The 16,650-nt window shown below is 53.2% G+C and overlaps 1 protein-coding gene across 1 annotated transcript; it reads left to right on the plus strand.

The window, feature by feature from the left end:
• Nucleotides 1–371: 371 nt before the first annotated feature.
• CARD10 (caspase recruitment domain family member 10) lies at nt 372–16,120 on the plus strand. The gene is made up of 21 exons (XM_050324116.1): nt 372–430; nt 2,308–2,526; nt 2,895–3,032; nt 3,356–3,681; nt 5,483–5,665; nt 6,007–6,162; nt 6,306–6,431; nt 6,577–6,771; nt 6,868–7,005; nt 7,773–7,888; nt 8,141–8,181; nt 8,882–9,002; nt 9,484–9,664; nt 10,458–10,581; nt 10,937–11,177; nt 11,398–11,467; nt 11,813–11,912; nt 12,394–12,552; nt 14,175–14,296; nt 14,924–15,039; nt 15,282–16,120. The coding sequence occupies exons 1-21, from the start codon at nt 424–426 to the stop codon at nt 15,487–15,489; spliced, it is 3,087 nt and encodes a 1,028-aa protein (XP_050180073.1). The 5' UTR covers nt 372–423; the 3' UTR covers nt 15,490–16,120.
• Nucleotides 16,121–16,650: the final 530 nt, after the last annotated feature.

Consider the following 16,650-nt stretch of genomic DNA (forward strand, 5'->3'; position numbering starts at 1 on the left):
TCGGAAGAGAAGTGGCTGGCGAGCCACATCCTTCCGGGGAGCAGCTCCATCCCGGGCTGGGGACCAAGGAGGGGTTAGAAGGACGGGACACACGTAGAGAAAAACCCTCCACCGGCGCGCCCAGGTGAGGAGCGGCCGAAGGCTCTCAGAAACCGGGAGTGGCCGACGGGGACCCGCCCCCGCCCCGCCGGTGAGTGCCCCCGCGACCCCCGGAGGTGGGTAGAGGTAGCTGTCCATAGCCCGGGGGTTGCCGGTTCACCTCCCAGCCGGCTGGAAGAGGGAGGGTGGCAGGGAGGGAGGGAAAGAGGGTGGGAAAGTGCGGCGGGGTGGGGAGAGCGCTTCAGACACACCTGCCGGGCGGCGAGGCGGCGGAGCGGTGCGGAGCGGGGAGCGGAGCGCGGAGCAGCCCTCCCGGCGGCGGGAATGGCAGGTAAGGGGCGCAACCTTGCCCGGGAGCGGGGTCCCGGAGGCGGCGGAGCCACACTGTGCCCCCTCTCCTGCGGAGCCGGCGGCGGCATCGCCCCAGGGCGTGGGTCTCGCACCGGCTCGGGATGGGGTCTGGGGGTGGGGGGCGGGGTGGCGGTGGTGGTCGGGGGAATGTTTGCGCCACTTTTCCTCTTCCTCGGCCACGTCCTCAGGAATGGCCTCCGGCTCGGCATTTCTCGAGCAGCGCCTTCGGACTGGCGAAAGGGAAGCGCTGTTTCCCTCCGCCCGCCCCGCCGCGGGAGGGAGTACTGCGGGCGGGAAGCGGGGTACCCCGGGAACGAGCGAGGGTACTGGCTCCGAGAATCTTATGCCCGCCCCCACCCCCGCCACCCTCCCGCCTCTCCCTGTCCGCCAAGCCTGCCTGCCGAGAAGCTGGTCGCTGCTTGCAGTTTCTTGGAGAAACACTTTGATTTAAAGGCATAAATCCGTAGCCAAGAAGCGGAGTTTGAAACAGCGCAACTGTTTTGACAATCTATGACGTGCTGTTGCGTCCTCCTCCTGCATACTTGTGTCTATGCTGCAAGCGACCCTGTCTCAAATGAGAGTTGTTTCTGCAAGAAGCGCTGTTTTTATTCAACCTTGAACAATCCAGAACTTTATCTGTATTTAGGCTCCTAAGCTCTTAGGTGCTGGAAATGAGACACTTGAGTATTTTTTGTGTAATCAACAACTCTCTTTTCCTGATCTTCTTCATCCACCAGACCCCAAGCCTTCTTTGTTTGTATTTGGAGGATTAACTTCTGCACAGTTCTTTGAGCCATCCTCCTTGCTGTGCTACTTGTCTGTCTGAAATAGCATGATACTCTCACCACAAGAAAAGATAAAAACACAACCCCAAAACACAAAGAAAAGGGAAAAGATGAGGACATTTCCTTCCCCCATGCAACATGAACCTCTACACCGCCCCTGGCGATGTTTGTGTGCCCAGAGTACAAAAGCTGGATTTGATGCCAGCACCAGAGTTGCAGGTGACCGGGCATGCTTTGGAGGAGTGATGGCTTCTAAGTCTCAGGAGATCTTTGCTGTGCTTTGTCTTGCCAGCTAAAAGGATTTGTGCTGGCCTGTGGAGCAGATTTTATTTCTCAAGTGAAAATAGATAGTTGATCTATGATCTATAGTTGATGGTTGCGTTGATCCACAGCTGGGGAGAGAGCTCCTTGCACATACATACCTGCTCCATCACTGCTTGTAGGACTTAATGGAGCAGGTTCATCACAGCTCTAAGGGGTTTCAGCCCACTGACTTGAGGGCCCCTCTGGTTTTATTTGGTTGGCAGAGTGGTTACCTTGTTGCTATGTATTTTCAGGACTCCGTACTGCTATGTGGAAGATATGTGAAAGACAGGCTTGTGTGATTCCCCCATGATTTCAGTACTTGTAGCCAAACTGCTCTTTGGAATGGTGCCCTCGGGAACTTCAGTTTGGTCACTGATACTTGGGGCATGCACAGGGCAAATGAATCCCATGGGATTCATTTGCTGGAGCCTCTCCAGCCCCACTGTGAGAAAGCATGTTCCAGGCTGTGAAAACTCTTGATCCTGAGAGTTTCCCATTTTCAGGGATGGGGAAAAAGGAAAGATGTATGTGCTCCTAACTCCCTTAAGGCATCACTTGCCTTCTGCATATCTAAGGCCCTAGGTGGACACTCAAGATCCTGCTGACCCGCACTGTATGTGAAACGTCTTCCAATGGGTATCATTTGCAAGACTAACAGATCATTTGCAGAATTGTACCTCGACCCATGTTTTCCCATGCCTACTCGCACCTTCTGCGCTCCTCCACAATTTCTTTTAATTTTATCCTTTCCTTTTAATCCTTCCAGCCGTGGAGAATGCCCCTCTCCAAGCCTGCAGCCTCTCCGAGCAGGAGGAGGAAGAAGACTCCATCTGGGAGAAGATCGAGAGTGCACGACACCAGCTGACCCGCTCCCTGAACCCAGCGAAGCTCACCCCATACCTGCGCCAGTGCCGCGTGATAGATGAGCAGGATGAGGAGGAGGTGCTGAACTCCTGCCGATTCCCTTGCAAGAGCAACCAGACAGGTGGGAGAAGACACAAACTTGCACTTAGATGGGCCTGGTTTATGGGGAATAACCTGTTTTTGATGCACAATGAAGGCTACCCAGCATGTGGTGGTGGCTTTCTGCTCCCTCCCACTGCACTGCTACTTTAGCTTTGTTGTTCTCTGAAGTGCTCTGCACCCAGACCTCCCTCTCATCCTCTATGACCATCCCCCTGCATGCACACACATGAGGGTAGTGCTCTCATCCCATTCCCTCCTCTAGCCATTTCCATTTTTGTGGATGGAAGCAGGACTGGTAGAGATGCTACTTTCATATCATGAAGCTGGGCTATGGTGTTTTCTTTCTGTTTTGCACGGAATTCATCTTAACTCTTTCCCTTCTTCCAGGTTACCTGATGGACATCCTTCGGCGCCGTGGAAAGCGAGGCTATGAAGCCTTCCTGGAATCCCTGGAGTTTTACTACCCAGAGCACTACACTCGGCTAACAGGGAGGGAACCAGCCCAGCGCTGCTCCATGATCCTGGGTAGGGGCTGGTGTTCCGTTCTCCCTTCAGCTACTGCTTGCATGGGCAGGGCCAGAAATCTGTGTGTGTGCCTGCATAAAAAACAGGTTCATGCTACCGGTGCGTGAGGAACCCTGACAGCTCTGTGCTCTGCAACTGGCAGGGAGGGAGCCACATGTACAGGTGTGATGGACTGTGGTGCTGTAAGCCTGGGACAACAATGGCTGCAAACACACAGGAGAGCTTTGGCACCTCTTGGTGGAAAACAGTGTTGGGCAAATCTGTTTTTTGGGGTTACCCCTGTTTCAGCAACCAGGAACAGATTCTCCTTTGTCTCCCCCCAGATGAGGAAGGCCCTGAGGGTCTAACTCAGTTCCTGATGATGGAGGTGAAGAAGGTGAGGGCTCAACGGAAAGAGCACCTGCTGAAGGAACACCAGCTCCAGGTGAAGAACCAGGCTTTGGAGCAAGAGCAAGCCCGGCTGGAGCAGCAGCTGAAGGAGCTCCTGAAGGTGCAGGAGCGTTGCCAGCGGCTGAGAGAAGAATGGGACTCCAACAGTGTGGAGCTGCTGAGGCTGAAGGATGAGAACTACATGATGGCCATGCGCTATGCTCAGCTCTGCGAGGAGAAGAACATGGCTGTGCTGCGAAGCAGGGACCTGCAGCTGGTGGTATGATCCTGAGGAGCACAAGGCTTGGCAGTGGGAGGTGGTGGGGCTCTGTCAGCCAAGAAGGATGCACACGGATGTTCCCATGTGGTGGCTTGTGAGCGTGAAGGAGCTGATGGCAGGCAGGAATATGTGTTGGGGCTCATGCCCCTGCTCTTGATGGGAATGTGCCCTGCAGAGAGGCCGAGTCATGGGCACAGTGCAGGAGACTCACCACTGCCCGGGGGCAGCTGGAGATACATCACCAGCTCCTACCACAGCTGGAGGTACATCACCTAGAGGAGCCAGAAGTAGGGGTGATGCCTTCCCTGGCATCTCTCAGCTTTCAGCCTGGCCACTGGTACTACAAGATGCCCTGTCTGTTCCTGCCTGCACTTGTTGCGCCATGCAGACCAGGCAGGCTGCTGATTCTGTCAAGCTGTGTGCTTGTATTTACCTTTTCCCTGGGAAAGGGCTTGTGTTTTCCTTTGTCTAGTGAGGATGATGGCAGGCAGCCGTGCTGGGTGCCTGTGTGCTGTCTGGAGCTGCCCAGCTCACCCTGCTGATCTTAGGAACGTTTTGGCTCAGACTCCGTCCCCCCTGCCACTCCCCACCGCCTCCTCATCTCTGTCATGACGTTTGTAAGACTCATGCCCTGCATAGCTGAAGGAATTCGTGACACTGCACTCCAGCTGCCAAGCTCTCACCTCCAGCAAACATGCGCCCATTTCCTGCCTGGGCAAGGACAGCCCTACCCTGAACCTATTAATAGCCAACGTTTTTAAGTGCTCTGCTGCCTCCTGGCATTCCCCCTACCAGTCTGGGCCTGGACCTCTCCCACAACTTTGTGACTTACCTTTCATTCCTCATTCTTCTCTGCCAGTGCTGGGATCCTCCCTTACCTTTTATCTGGTATTCCTGCCAATGCCAGCTCTCCGGGGCCTCTGTGGAGAAGGGAGGTGAATCACTTGTAGGTAACTTGGGCTGAAGAAATCCTCCTGGAAGCAGGGTCTCAGCCTGCCCTCCCCTCTTGAAATGTTCAGAAATGACTGGTTCCCAAAAGTCATTCTAGGTCTTTTGGGCAGATTTACAGAAGTAATTCAGTTCCTGAATCCCTCCTTGGCAATTTTGGCAGTGCTTCTTGGTGGCTTTGCCCCATTTCCTCTCAAAGCCTTACTTAGCTGTAAAACTTCTGTTCCTTGATCAATCTAATCAGTTGTTAGAGGTCTGTGAGGACCTCTCTTACTCCTAACAGTAGCTGACCTCTGCTGTCTCCAGTGACGTGTTGGTGGAGGAGTGTGAAAGCAGGCCAGGGTGTGATGATGCCCCTGTGGTACCCTGCAGCCTCTGGCAGTTTGAACCTCAAATAATTCCTAGACCAGAGGTGGCCTCCCCACACTGAATAGCCTCCAGTGGATTTTTCTTCAATGAATTTGTTTCTCAGCTGCTCTAGGAGCCTTTGAGACAGTCACGGCTGCAGGCCCTGGCAGTGCATCAGAGGTCCCATGTCCACCCATGGTCAAGGCTGGATGCACTGAGGATGCCTCAGGGTAGCAAGAAAGTTGTTGCACCAAGAGAGGATCCTGAAACTGAATGTGCTTATGCAAGTACATCGTTCTCCTTTCCCCGAGGGAAAAGCTTTTTTGTACAACTGTGCAGCTAACCCTGGCCCAGCACTAGGATACTCCTTGGCATGGTTGCCCAGCCTTTGCTTTGCTCACCTCTAGGCCTGTTTTCTGCCCAGCACCTTCCCTGCTGCACTCTCCCGCTAAGGCAGAGGTGCAGGGCTGTGTGTGTCAGACTACGTTTCTTCCCTGGGTTACAGGTGGACCAGCTGAAATGCAAAGTCTCCAGCCTAGAGGAGGAGTGCAGCCTGCTGCGGAAACAGGCATCTGCGCCGCCCCAGCGGGAGGCGGAGGAGCGGGGCCACCCCGACACTGTGTCTGAGCTGTGGGCTGAGAACCAGCGGCTCACGGCATCGCTGCAGGAGCTGCAGGGCATGTTGCAGGTACCTGGCAGGGCAGGGCAGGCTCTAAGTCACCTCCTTTCCTGGGCCACCCCCTGCAGTGGTTACATAGGCACTGGGCTTTAACAGGCACTAACCCTGTCCTCTGACCATATCTCTTGGCTGTGGTGGCTGCCATAGCTTCTGGGTCCGGGTAGTGGTGGGTCCTTGTTTCCAGCCCTGTAACTCTTGGATGTGCTCACAAGTGTGACTTAGTGCCTTCGATTGCACAGTAGATCAATGCAGGAGTGATGGTGGCGGTTGTGCCAATTTGCCAGTCATTGCCCTGGTCTGGTACTCCCTTGGTGCTTGTGGTGCAGTGACAGTACCTTCTCACTTTCTAGACACCTGGTGAGGGTCCAGTGCCAGGCTCTGAGCAGATCCTGCTGGACATCCTGGAACATGACTGGAAGGAAGCCCAAGACGACCGGCAGGATCTCTGTCAGAAACTCAACTCCCTGCAGAATGAGCTGCAGTGGGCTGAAGAGCTGAGGGATAAGGTAGAGCATCCGTCACTGCCCCATCACCATTCCCCATCCCTGCACACCTAGCAGGGCCTAGCAGGAAGAGAGGGAGGGAAGGGGCTGTGAAGCCACAACAGTCACTTTCAGGAGAACTAACGCTTGCTGCTTGCTGTTGCCAGTACCTCCAGGAGGTGGAAGATCTGCAGCTGAAATACCGGACGCTGCAGAAGGACTGTGATCTCTACAAGCATCGTATGAACACAGTGCTACTGCAGCTGGAGGAGATCGAAAAAGAGCGGGACCAGGTAAATTGCTTTCCACCTCCCAGCAGGGCATTTGTCTCTGCTCTGGGTACCCTTTCCTTCTCCAGTGGATCTTGTCCATCCATTCCAGGGTGGGAGGTAGGGTGGCAGTTCTCTGCCTTTTCTCACTCTGTCTGGCTCCTTGCAGGCAATCCAGAGCCGTGATGGGGTACAGCTACAACATTCCCAGAGCCTTATTGAGAAGGACCAGTACCGCAAGCGCGTGCGGGCCCTGGAGGAGGAGCGGGATGAGCTCCTAAGCAAGCTAAGCCAGGCAGAAGGGCTGAACAGCACGCTGGAGGCACAGCTGCAGCGGTGCCAAGGCAGCCGCATCCTGGGCAAGGTGAGGGTGGCTAGAAAGAAGAGGGAACAGAGAAGGCAGAGGGGTCAGGACTCATTTCTGGGGTATAATGGGATGATCGAGTCCCTTCTCTCCCAGATGTGCAGCTCTTCCTACTCCCTCTGCTCCAACCTCAGCAGCACCTGGAGTCTCATAGACAACCCTACGACTGGATTCATGGATACTCTGGGGACTTCTGCTACCCCATTCTCAGGGGATTCAGCCGTTCAGAGCATGGTGAGTGCTTGGCCATGAGAGGCTGACCCTCAGCATGAAGGCAGCAGAGACCCACACTGCTCAGGAAGGGCACAGAGGCATTGGAGTGTGTTCATCATGGGGCTGTGACTTGGTGGAAGACTGGGCGTGGGATGGTGTGTAAGGTGTGAACAGATCTAGGATGCAAAGCTTTGCTCTCTCGGTCTGACAAACTGGCCTATGCTGCTACCAAGTGTGCAGCACTCAACTGAGTGGGGAAGAGGGGGAAGGAAAACTCTCTTCATCCTGTATGACACCCTAGAAATCAACAACCTTATGTAATATATTATCCTCCCCAAAATACTGTTTAATCTACGCATGCTGGGAGAGAAATCCAAGCTCTTTTGCATCCTGTAGCAGCATCACATTGTTTTTAAGAGAGTCAGGTTCTTTTCTTTGACTCCGTGAACTGTCATCCTAGAGCACTCTAAAATGGGCAGTCCCACAGGTTACTCACACCTCTGGGTGTGCAGTGGCTAGAAGTGAAATATTCCCTTCACCTGCTACTGCTCCCACAGCTTGTACGTTGCAAAAACATGGGGATGCAGGAATGGACGATGGGGACAATGGAATCTCTATCTGAGCTAACTGCTTGGGAAAACAAGGTGCCCCTGGGAGTTTGGAAGGATGTAGGTTATCCCTAAAGATGGATGTGGTACCCAAGGAACTGTTTGTGACCTGGCCTGATGGGAAGGGAGAGTTGGTGCTGGGTTGATGTTAGCAAGCATCTCTCTTTCACTCTGCCCAAGGACGTGACTCCTGAGAGTGAGAAGGATATCAACCGCCTTTCCACCTTCCCCTTCCCTCCTTGCATTGGCTCCATCCTCCGTCGGCAGCGGGAAGATAGGTGCATGCCCTACAAAAGGTGATTGGTGGGAGCTACTTGAGCCGGTGTGTCCTCTGTGGGGTTTGTGGGGCCAGAGAGAGCTGCCTGGCAGGGTTAGGAGAGAACCTGGAGTGGGAACTGAGCGTGGGAAGGCTGGCTAGGAGCTGTGTGCTGGCTGCTGGGGTGCTTGCAGGTGGCAAGGAAGTCTGTGGAGGTGGGATTGAGAACAGAATGCGAACAGGCTTTGGAAAAGCTGCTGCCTTACAGATTCATTTTGTGTTTCCTTTGTAGCTTGTCCTGTGGCTCGTTTAGCAGCATCGAAGATGCAACAGGTACAAGGGTAGGGGCTTTCCCCAAAGGGCTTAGCTAAAAAGAAGTAGTGGCTGTGGGGAGAGAGGTTGGGCAACTGACCCTCCCTCACACCTTTGTGCAGCTCAGTGTGAGGGCTCTGCATTTGTAGCAGGGTGCTCTGGACCCACACAGCCCCCCCATGCCTTGTCAGGCACAGCAGCTGGAAAAGCTGGCTTTTCCTCTGCAGAGCAAGCAGCTCTGCAGCATCAGCTCTGTTTAATTCATGGAAAGCTGTGTTGATGGTGTGGATTTGGGGGGAGTAGGTAACAGGAGAGGGAAATGCCCTTGTCCTGGGTTGTTACTGGATATTCCCTTTGTCTGCTACTACGTGGGTGATGGGTTGTAAATCTCCTGGAGTAAAGCTCCTGATGCTGGCAGGTCCTGTGGTGGGCACTGGTGGCTGATCTCTGGGCCCATCCAGGTGTCCCTGGCTGCTGCTGCCTTCTGACCAAAATGTTGATGAAGGGAATGAAGACTTGCTTGTTGGAAAACCCTTCCCATGAGGGTGACTGTTCAAAGCCTCCCTGCAGCCTCAGTTTTCCATGCTAGATGGATGCTAGATGCTAGATGCTAGAAAACAGCCAGGAGGTGGTGACAGACCCTTGCCACACTGAGAACATGAGTTCCCTGCAATGTTAGCAGAGGTGATGTGCTCCCTCTCTCCCTTTTGCTCTTTCCTAGGCAGCGGTTTTGCTAGCACCTTGCTTGGGGCCTCCTCCTCTTCTTCCAGCAGCACCTACACCAGGGTGAAGTCTGAGATCTGCTTGTCCACGCTTCCCAGCCGCCAGGAGGTCGCCAGGAGGTGACTGCTGCTCTCTAACCTAGGCACTCTGTGCCAGCTGCTTGAGGGGATATTTTTGTGGTGTCAGGAGACCACGCCTGGGAGACCCTTCCTTTCTGCCTCTCCCCTTGTGGGCTCTTTCTCACTAGTGGGAAAGGAGAGAAATGAAGATCCTACAGTCCTTGCTTCCTAGCAGGACTTCAATTTCTTGTGCTGTCCCATTTGTTATGGCAGGGGTGGGGATGTTGCCCGGGGCTGGACATGCATGTGTCTAGGTGGGGAAAGGACCATGGGGGCCCAGCTTGGGTTCAGTGTTGGGGCTGGTGGGATGGAAAGGGCTGTGGGGGTTTGTAAGCTCTGTGTGCCCTGGTGATGGGCACACTGTGAATCACGAGCTTTGCACTGGAGAAAATACTCTGTAGCTGGACACAAGGCATGGGGGACTGGTTCTGAGAAAAGACAGTAAACTTCAGTTGCCAGACTTGGCATTTCTCCTTGCCAGGTCACTGGTGGTACAGCTCACTAATGTGGGTCACCCCAGCAACCTTTCACCCCAGGAGAAGAGGCTTGGATCAGACATCTCCATCCTTGGAGGGAACAGAACAGGGATTTATGTCCAGTGGGTCAAGCCAGGCTCACGGGTCGAGGATGCAGGACTCAGGGAAGGGTGCCGGCTTATTGAGGTGAGTCTGGGAAGGGCTCATGTTGTGGGTTTGCAAGGCACCTGGGATGTTGTGAGGAGTGGGAGGTGATCCCCAGTGCAAGTTGACCTTTACCCAACTTTAAGTCCACCTCCATTTCTCTTGTTTCCTGACCATTCCCTGCCTAGAGCTTTATACAGCACAAACACCCATCCAGGTCTCATGGCACTCAGGTGTACCTGTGCATATAAAAATGCTGAGACCTTCTGAAACACTTCCTTGAGCTGTGGGTGGGGAGAAACAAAAAGGAGTCACACGATTAAGATGTGTATGTCCCTGGAGCTGTCTGTCACCTTCTAGGTTTTCAGAGCAGTTCGCATCCTGCATGTGCCCATTGCAAAGCAATCAATTTTGGAGCAAGATTTCTCAGACCTTTGTGACCCTCCTGAGCTACAGAGAATAATTGCTCTGAAGAAAGCTCCTGGAGGAAAGGAAGGGCATTTGTTTTGCTAAGAATGACACCACTTGAAATATAGCTACACTGCTTGAATTAATATCCTACCTGTAACTGATAAGAAACCAGTGCTCCTGCTCCCACACACATTCATGCACATGCATTTCCATTCATGGCAGTCCAGCATCCAGACTGGATAGTGGCCGACAGCAGGTATTTCAGAGGCAGAGGAGGGAGCCAGAAGCAGACTGAGGATGCCCTGTCCTCAGGTATAGTTTTTCCCAGGCCGGTCTCACTCTGTAACATTTCTTGTGTAACCCTGATGGGTGGGGAAGCCTGCTCTTCCAGATCGTAGGTCTAACAGCATTGGATCCTTGCTAGCTAAGGGTGCCATCACTGAAGGAAGAGGTGCTTTCCCTGGAGAACTGCACCCGGGAGGTTGCCTACCTGAGCCTGCTGCACTGGGATGAGCCCTCTAGTCTCATCTTTCAGCTGGACCTGGAAGGTAAGGTGCTAGCAGCTGGGTCTCCTTTGGGCCTGAGCTCTCTGCCTCCCCTTCTAGACCCTCCACCCAGCCCTGGAGATAAATCTCAGTTATTCTCTCTCCTCTCTGGTTTGATCCTAGACCACCATGTCTGACACGGGTTGGCCGTAGCTCCAGTAGCTTTCCCTGTCTGGTGTGACTTGTGTATCCTCTGAGTTACAGGACAGAGGTACAGACCTTCTGTCTGTTTGCCTCCTCTGCACCCCTCCCCGAGCCCAATCTGTAGTGTCACAACTGTGCTGGGGACTGGCCTATCTTATTGGTGATGGTTGTCTCCCGTGTCACCACCTGCAGTGACCCATGTTTTGTGCTCCAGGATACCAGCCTCTGCGGGAAGCCCTGGAAGAAGGGAAGAAAGTTTCTGGAGACTCGTTCTACGTGCGCACCAACCTGTCCCTCCTGGAACCATCAGACCCTTATGCACTGTGTGTGAAGTGTCGGGAGATCCTCCACGTCACGGACACCATGCACAAAGGGCGTCTGGAGTGGTACTGCTCACGCGTTGACCCCTTCACCATGCGGGACCTGGACAAGGGGACAGTGCCCAACTACAGCAGGTAACAAGGGTGAGGAGGAAGGCAGGGGCTACCTGCTCCATGTATCTGTGGTGAACATCCCCTAGCAGTCAGGAGGGGTGCGGACTGGCCTCTCAATGGGGTGGGATGCCCAAGCCTTGCATGAGGACCAGTGTGGTAGTGTTTGGGAGCCCAGATTACAGCAGGCTATGGTCCCTGGGGCCTTTAGAGTTGCTTGAGTGCATGCTCTCTGTCTTTTCAGGGCTCACCAGCTTTTGAAGATTCAGGAGAAGGGCCAGATGCCTGGGCAGCAGAGAGGCCACAGAAATAACGTAAGCCAGAGAAGCAGACGATGAGAGCCATGTGTGTGCTCATAGCCATCTCACCACCTCAGCATGCGACCTGCCCCACTCTTTTGGTTAAGCAACCCATACAGAGGTGGCAGATGGGTTAGAAAGCAAAGCAGGGGCTTATACCCCAGGCAGTGTTACTGCTCTGTGGCTGCTTTTCTACCACTTCCCCACTTCTCAGGCTGAACCTAATGGGCAGCCGACCTGATCCCATGCTTTTTGTAAGGGTGCTCCATCCTTTTTGCAGAGGGTATTCTGCAGCCAGTTTTGTGTGTGTGTGTGAAAAGGTCAATGCTCTCAGCCTTATTTTCTTCACTTTCTTCTCAGCTAAAGAAACGGGCCTTGGACCAACTGCGCTTGGTGAAATCCAAACCACAGAGGAGCCCAGAACAGCCCCCTCAGCAGCTGTGGCTGGACCCCTGCTCAGGTGAGCTGTTAGCCTTGTGCCTGCCCTGTCACCCTGTCACTCTTAGAGACCCAGTTGTGCCCTGTGGGCACTGAAGGGACACTGGTGTCTGGGATGCCTCAGTCTTTCTGCTCAGGATCCCTCTTATAACTCTGCTAATGGGATTTTGAGAAGTCTGTGCATATTTGAAGTCTCTGCCCCTTTTCCCTGTTTTTCTGGGGCTTTCCATTGCTGCTGTCATTCTTGGGGTCATGTAACTTTTTATGGAGAATAAACTGGTGTGTAACTCAAGGGAGTCCCAGGAAATGGGCAGGGGGTCCATGTCCAGGGTATCTGCCCATGAGCAAGTGTTGTAACCAGGATAGGATCTTTCCTGGGACATGAGATGGTTGGTAGGTGCCTACATAATTCAAGATGAGGGGGTGGTACAGGAAGAATGGGATGATATGTAGGCTGGTATGGTCTCACCTTTGGCTTTCTCTTCTTCACTCCTGTCTTCCAGACCCAGACATGAACCTGAAGCCTTACAGCCTGGTGCGCCCTGTGGTGGTCAAGGCACCCCGTCCTGTGGTGCTGTCACCAAACTGCATTGTACCACGGCTCATCAGGAACCTGCTGGACTTGCCCACCTCTCGCCTGGACTTCCATGTGTGCCCAGCAGGTAGGCAGAAATGAGTGGTTTGCACATCCAGGGCTGTTTTAGTAGCCTGTGGCTGAATGAGGTAAAGAACAAGAGTCTCCTACTTCCAAAGGGTACTTTCCCTTTTTACCTCCTGCCACTTCTTAGCCATACAGTGGGAAGCTAAGATGTTGCCCAAAGAGGACAACACCCTCTTTCCTTCTTGCTCCTCACATCTTCATTGCTCTCCCTTCCCAGTGTTTAGAGTTCTTCCTTTGCCAACTGCAGGACTGAAAAATGAGTCAGTATATTTTTTGGAGGGGTGATTATGAAGGTACTGAAAAATTTCTGTTTTGCTGAAGAAGCATGGCTCTGAAAATTTTGGCCACTAGGCTTCTTAACTGAGTGGGTTGGCCGTGTATCCTATCCTGCTGAGCCCTCTGCAGGGTCCCCCTCACATTGCATGGGGACCTGCTTTGATGCCTTTACCGCAGATGGGAATTTACACTGGGGGCAAAAACCATCCTCCCGTGCCAGTTTTGCCTGCTGCATGGGAAGAAAAGTAATCTATGAGCCCCAAGCCATATCTGTTTTCTTTGCTGCCTGTGTTTTCCTTTGAGAACTCCTCAGCCAGCTGATCTTCCACAGGAGCCTGCTGCCTGCAAAGGAAACAGGGCTTTGCAGGATCCACATCTACTTAGGAAGTACCTGTGCCACCAGTCAGAGGTAGCAGAGCATGCCCAGCCAGCCTGGGCCTTGGGGTAACTGGAATGTGTCCTGGACTCAGTTCCAAACATGCCTTCTCCTAAATATATTACTTTATTTCTATCTTAGGAATGAGAAGCTCCTAAAAACCTTATTATATTCTCTGCTTGTGTTTCTGTAGCAGTGTGGGCAGCTGCCTAGAGCAGCACAATCTGCAGGTAAAGCTTCAGCCACACTGGGCTGCAGAGCCTGTGGCTCCCAAGCCAGGTGTGCATTGTGTCAGCTTCTGTTGTGAGTTACTGCATCTGGCAGTCATTGCTTTGACCACACTGCAGCTTGCTGTACTGCCAGCTCTGCCTGCAGTTCTCTGCCTCTCTGCTGCTCTCCTGCCTGGCGCTGGCTTGGCTGCTGGGTGCTGTCCCCCTGCCTCTGAGCAGGGGAGGTGGCTCAGGCTGCCACCAGCAAAAGGAGGTTCAACTTGCTCCCCATCTTCCTCCCACTCTTCCATGCCAGCATGCATACTCCTCTTGCCTCCCCACTCACTGGAGCCATCTATGAGGCCATGTAACTCTCAAACCCTGCAGAAAAACTACCTGGCAAAATAGATTGGTTATTTTTCTGCCATACTCTGCAGGGAGGGTTGGACAGTGTGACAGTGGGGAGGAGAGTGGATAATGTCCATGAGCCAGCTTAGGCTGCTGTGATACAACACAAGGTGCTGCTCTTGCCATGCAAAGCGTCTTCAGCTGTGATATCTTGTTTGTTCCATGCCAGAAAGCTGCAGGAGATCCATGCCAGCACTTAATGTTGTATAATTAGACTTGCTCTCCAGAATCCATAAACACTGGACTCAGTAAGCACCTGCACAGCATCAAACGTGCAGGATCAGAGGTAGAAAGTATGTACAAGAGGGAGAAGGGGCTGACGTTTCCCTTTTCATATCTCCTCTTGGCTCACAGAGAAGCTGGCAGGAGGAGATCCCAGCGCTACCCATGCACAGGAGTACCCTTTGTCTAGAGCTGCCCCACAGGACCCAAGGGAGAGCTGGCGAATCCGCGTGATCCGTGAGGCGATGGAGAAGGTGCTGAGCTGTTTTGAATGCAGAGAGAGAGCCAGGATGGAGGACCTTATTCAGACTGGAGAAGAGGAGAACAGGGGAAGAGGGAGAGTAGTGTGGTGATAGAGAAGGAGCTGCTTGCTTGCGGGCTGTGTAATTTGGAGAGTGTTTCAGATCCAGGTGCTGTGGAGCTGTGGAGCAACAGATATGGACATTTCCCTAAGTCTCTGATGAGCTCAGATAAAATAAATGGCAAATGGGGATTCGTGAGGGAGGCGGTGGGACATGCCATATGCAGAAGTGACCTGCCTGCTCTCACATTCCTCATCTTCACCAAAGTGGCAACAGGGCAGACAGAGAAATGTGAGGCTGTGGGTGACAGCAATGACAAAGGGGATGTGAAGATGGGCTGTGGCTGAGAGAGGGGTCCAGTGGGCTCTTGGGTTGGGTTGGCAGTGATGGAGTGGGTGACCCCGCTCTTTAATTCTCCCCTTCCCGCTTGGCAGTGTCCATAAATCTCACTTTTAATGGAATTAGTATTGGAAAAGCAATGATATTACACAGTATGGGGTTTGATTTAATGTAACTGTCAGGGGCTGGGGTTATTTTTTCTCCATTTAAATCAGTAAATCTATTCAATTTCCTTTCCAGAATAAACACTGCCTGCTAGAACTGGGAGTTCAGGGTGTGAGGGATCTAATTAAAAGTGAAATATACCCCATCGTTATCCATGTCGAGGTTACTGAGAAGAACGTTAGAGGACTCAGGTAAGAAAAGATGGAGTGGCATGGATGAAGGGTATCATGGGAGGAGAGAGAAACCCTTGGCTCTGTTGAGAGGGAGAACAAGGATTAGGTGAGAGCACTTGATGTGTGTGTTGGGGTTGGCTGCTGTGAGGGAAATAAAGGCAGTAAAACTGGCTTTTTGTTAGTGTGAGGGAGTTCCTGGGCGGTTTTGCTACCCCATCTCTCTGTGCCAAGGGTAATATTTGTCCCTATGTTTTCCCCAGGAGCTTGCTGGAGAAGGCGGGCCAGCGGGACTCCGAGGTGCTGAAGGTGTGCCGTGGTGTGGAGCAGGCTCTCCACACTCTGCCGTGCTCCTGGGCCCGTGTGGAGCCCCATGCCTGGACCCACGCCGAGGAGCTGCCCAAGGTTGTTCGCGGATGCATCTTTCAGGAGCAAACCCGCCCGCTGTGGATTGAGGAGGGTGATGACTGAGCTGTGGGAGTAGCAGAGCGGGTACTGCCAGCTACTGTCCCCAAGAGCTGTTCTCGGAGGTCCCTGCCTCCCCAAGCCCCTCCAGGTAGCGTGTTCTTCCTCCCCAAGGGGATGCTGGCAGCAAAGGCCCTCAAGGTAGCCTTTCTGGTCCCCTTGAGGGCAACCAAGAGTTGGGAAGTAACACGTACTGCCTCCCCCATCTGAGCTTTCTGTATTTTATTGGAGAGATGTCTTCTGCTGTCACGGTGGAAACCACCCTCCTGGGCTGCTCCCCATTACCTTGGGCTGCCCTTGTCTCTGGTACGTCATCAGATTGACAGATAGGGAACGCAGAGGAAATGTGTGGGATCAGGCTGCGTAGGAGCATCTCTCTCATACATTTCAAGCCCTTCTCCCATCACCACCATCTCTCCTGCCCTGTGGCACTGTGTGCTCTGGGTCCCCTCTTCCCCTGTCTACCTCACCTCTGGCCCCAGGGCACAGGGAGCATGGCTTATATGCTTATGCCCTGCTGCGGCTGGAGTGACACTAAGATTGCAACAAACCCTTGTTTTATAGGAGCTGTACTCTTTATTGCTTGTAAATTATTAATGGAGCCTTTTATTGGCAAACCACGTGTAAAGGAGAATTAAATGCCATTCATAATGGGAATGGGTGGCAGGCTCTGGGCTTGTGTGTTACTGGGAAGGTATGGTTGATGCACAGGGGGATATTTTTCTTCTCCATGAGGCCAGCCCTTCAGGGGAAGGAAGGGAGCACTGCCTTTGCTGTGGTAGGGCAGCAAGAGGTGTGGGTAGAGGACAGGCTAAGTGTGCCACAGACCAAGTCCCCTCTCTTTTCTACTTGCTCGCTAGTATTCAGTCCCTTGCCTTTCCCCAGTGCTGATGTTGGCCAGGTTACTTTAGGAAAGTCAGGGAAAAGCTCACTTGATGTGTCTAGCTGAGTCCCTAGAGGTTCACATCTCTCCATGCCCTGATTAGCGTGAAGTGACGAGCTAGTTACCTCATCCTCCTAGGGGACAACAGGGAGACTGAGCCCAGCCAGGCTGCTAGGAGAAGGGGGGATGGTGCCCCTGAAAGGTGTTTCTCACCTTAACATGGGGCCAAGAGTGGGTTCAGACTCTGGCAGAGGGAAGATGGAGGGTTTAGGTATCTGCAGCAG

This window comes from Myiozetetes cayanensis, unplaced genomic scaffold, assembly GCF_022539395.1.
Source record: "Myiozetetes cayanensis isolate MyiCay16 unplaced genomic scaffold, myiCay2020 scf3, whole genome shotgun sequence".
NCBI lineage: Eukaryota > Metazoa > Chordata > Aves > Passeriformes > Tyrannidae > Myiozetetes > Myiozetetes cayanensis.

What these genes read in the sequence shown, in the direction of transcription:
- CARD10 (XM_050324116.1), top strand. An exon ending in GTGGCTGGACCCCTGCTCAG is followed by an intron (nt 11,913 to 12,393) that starts GTGAGCTGTTAG and finishes CCTGTCTTCCAG; the next exon opens with ACCCAGACATGAACCTGAAG. An exon ending in AAGAACGTTAGAGGACTCAG is followed by an intron (nt 15,040 to 15,281) that starts GTAAGAAAAGAT and finishes TGTTTTCCCCAG; the next exon opens with GAGCTTGCTGGAGAAGGCGG.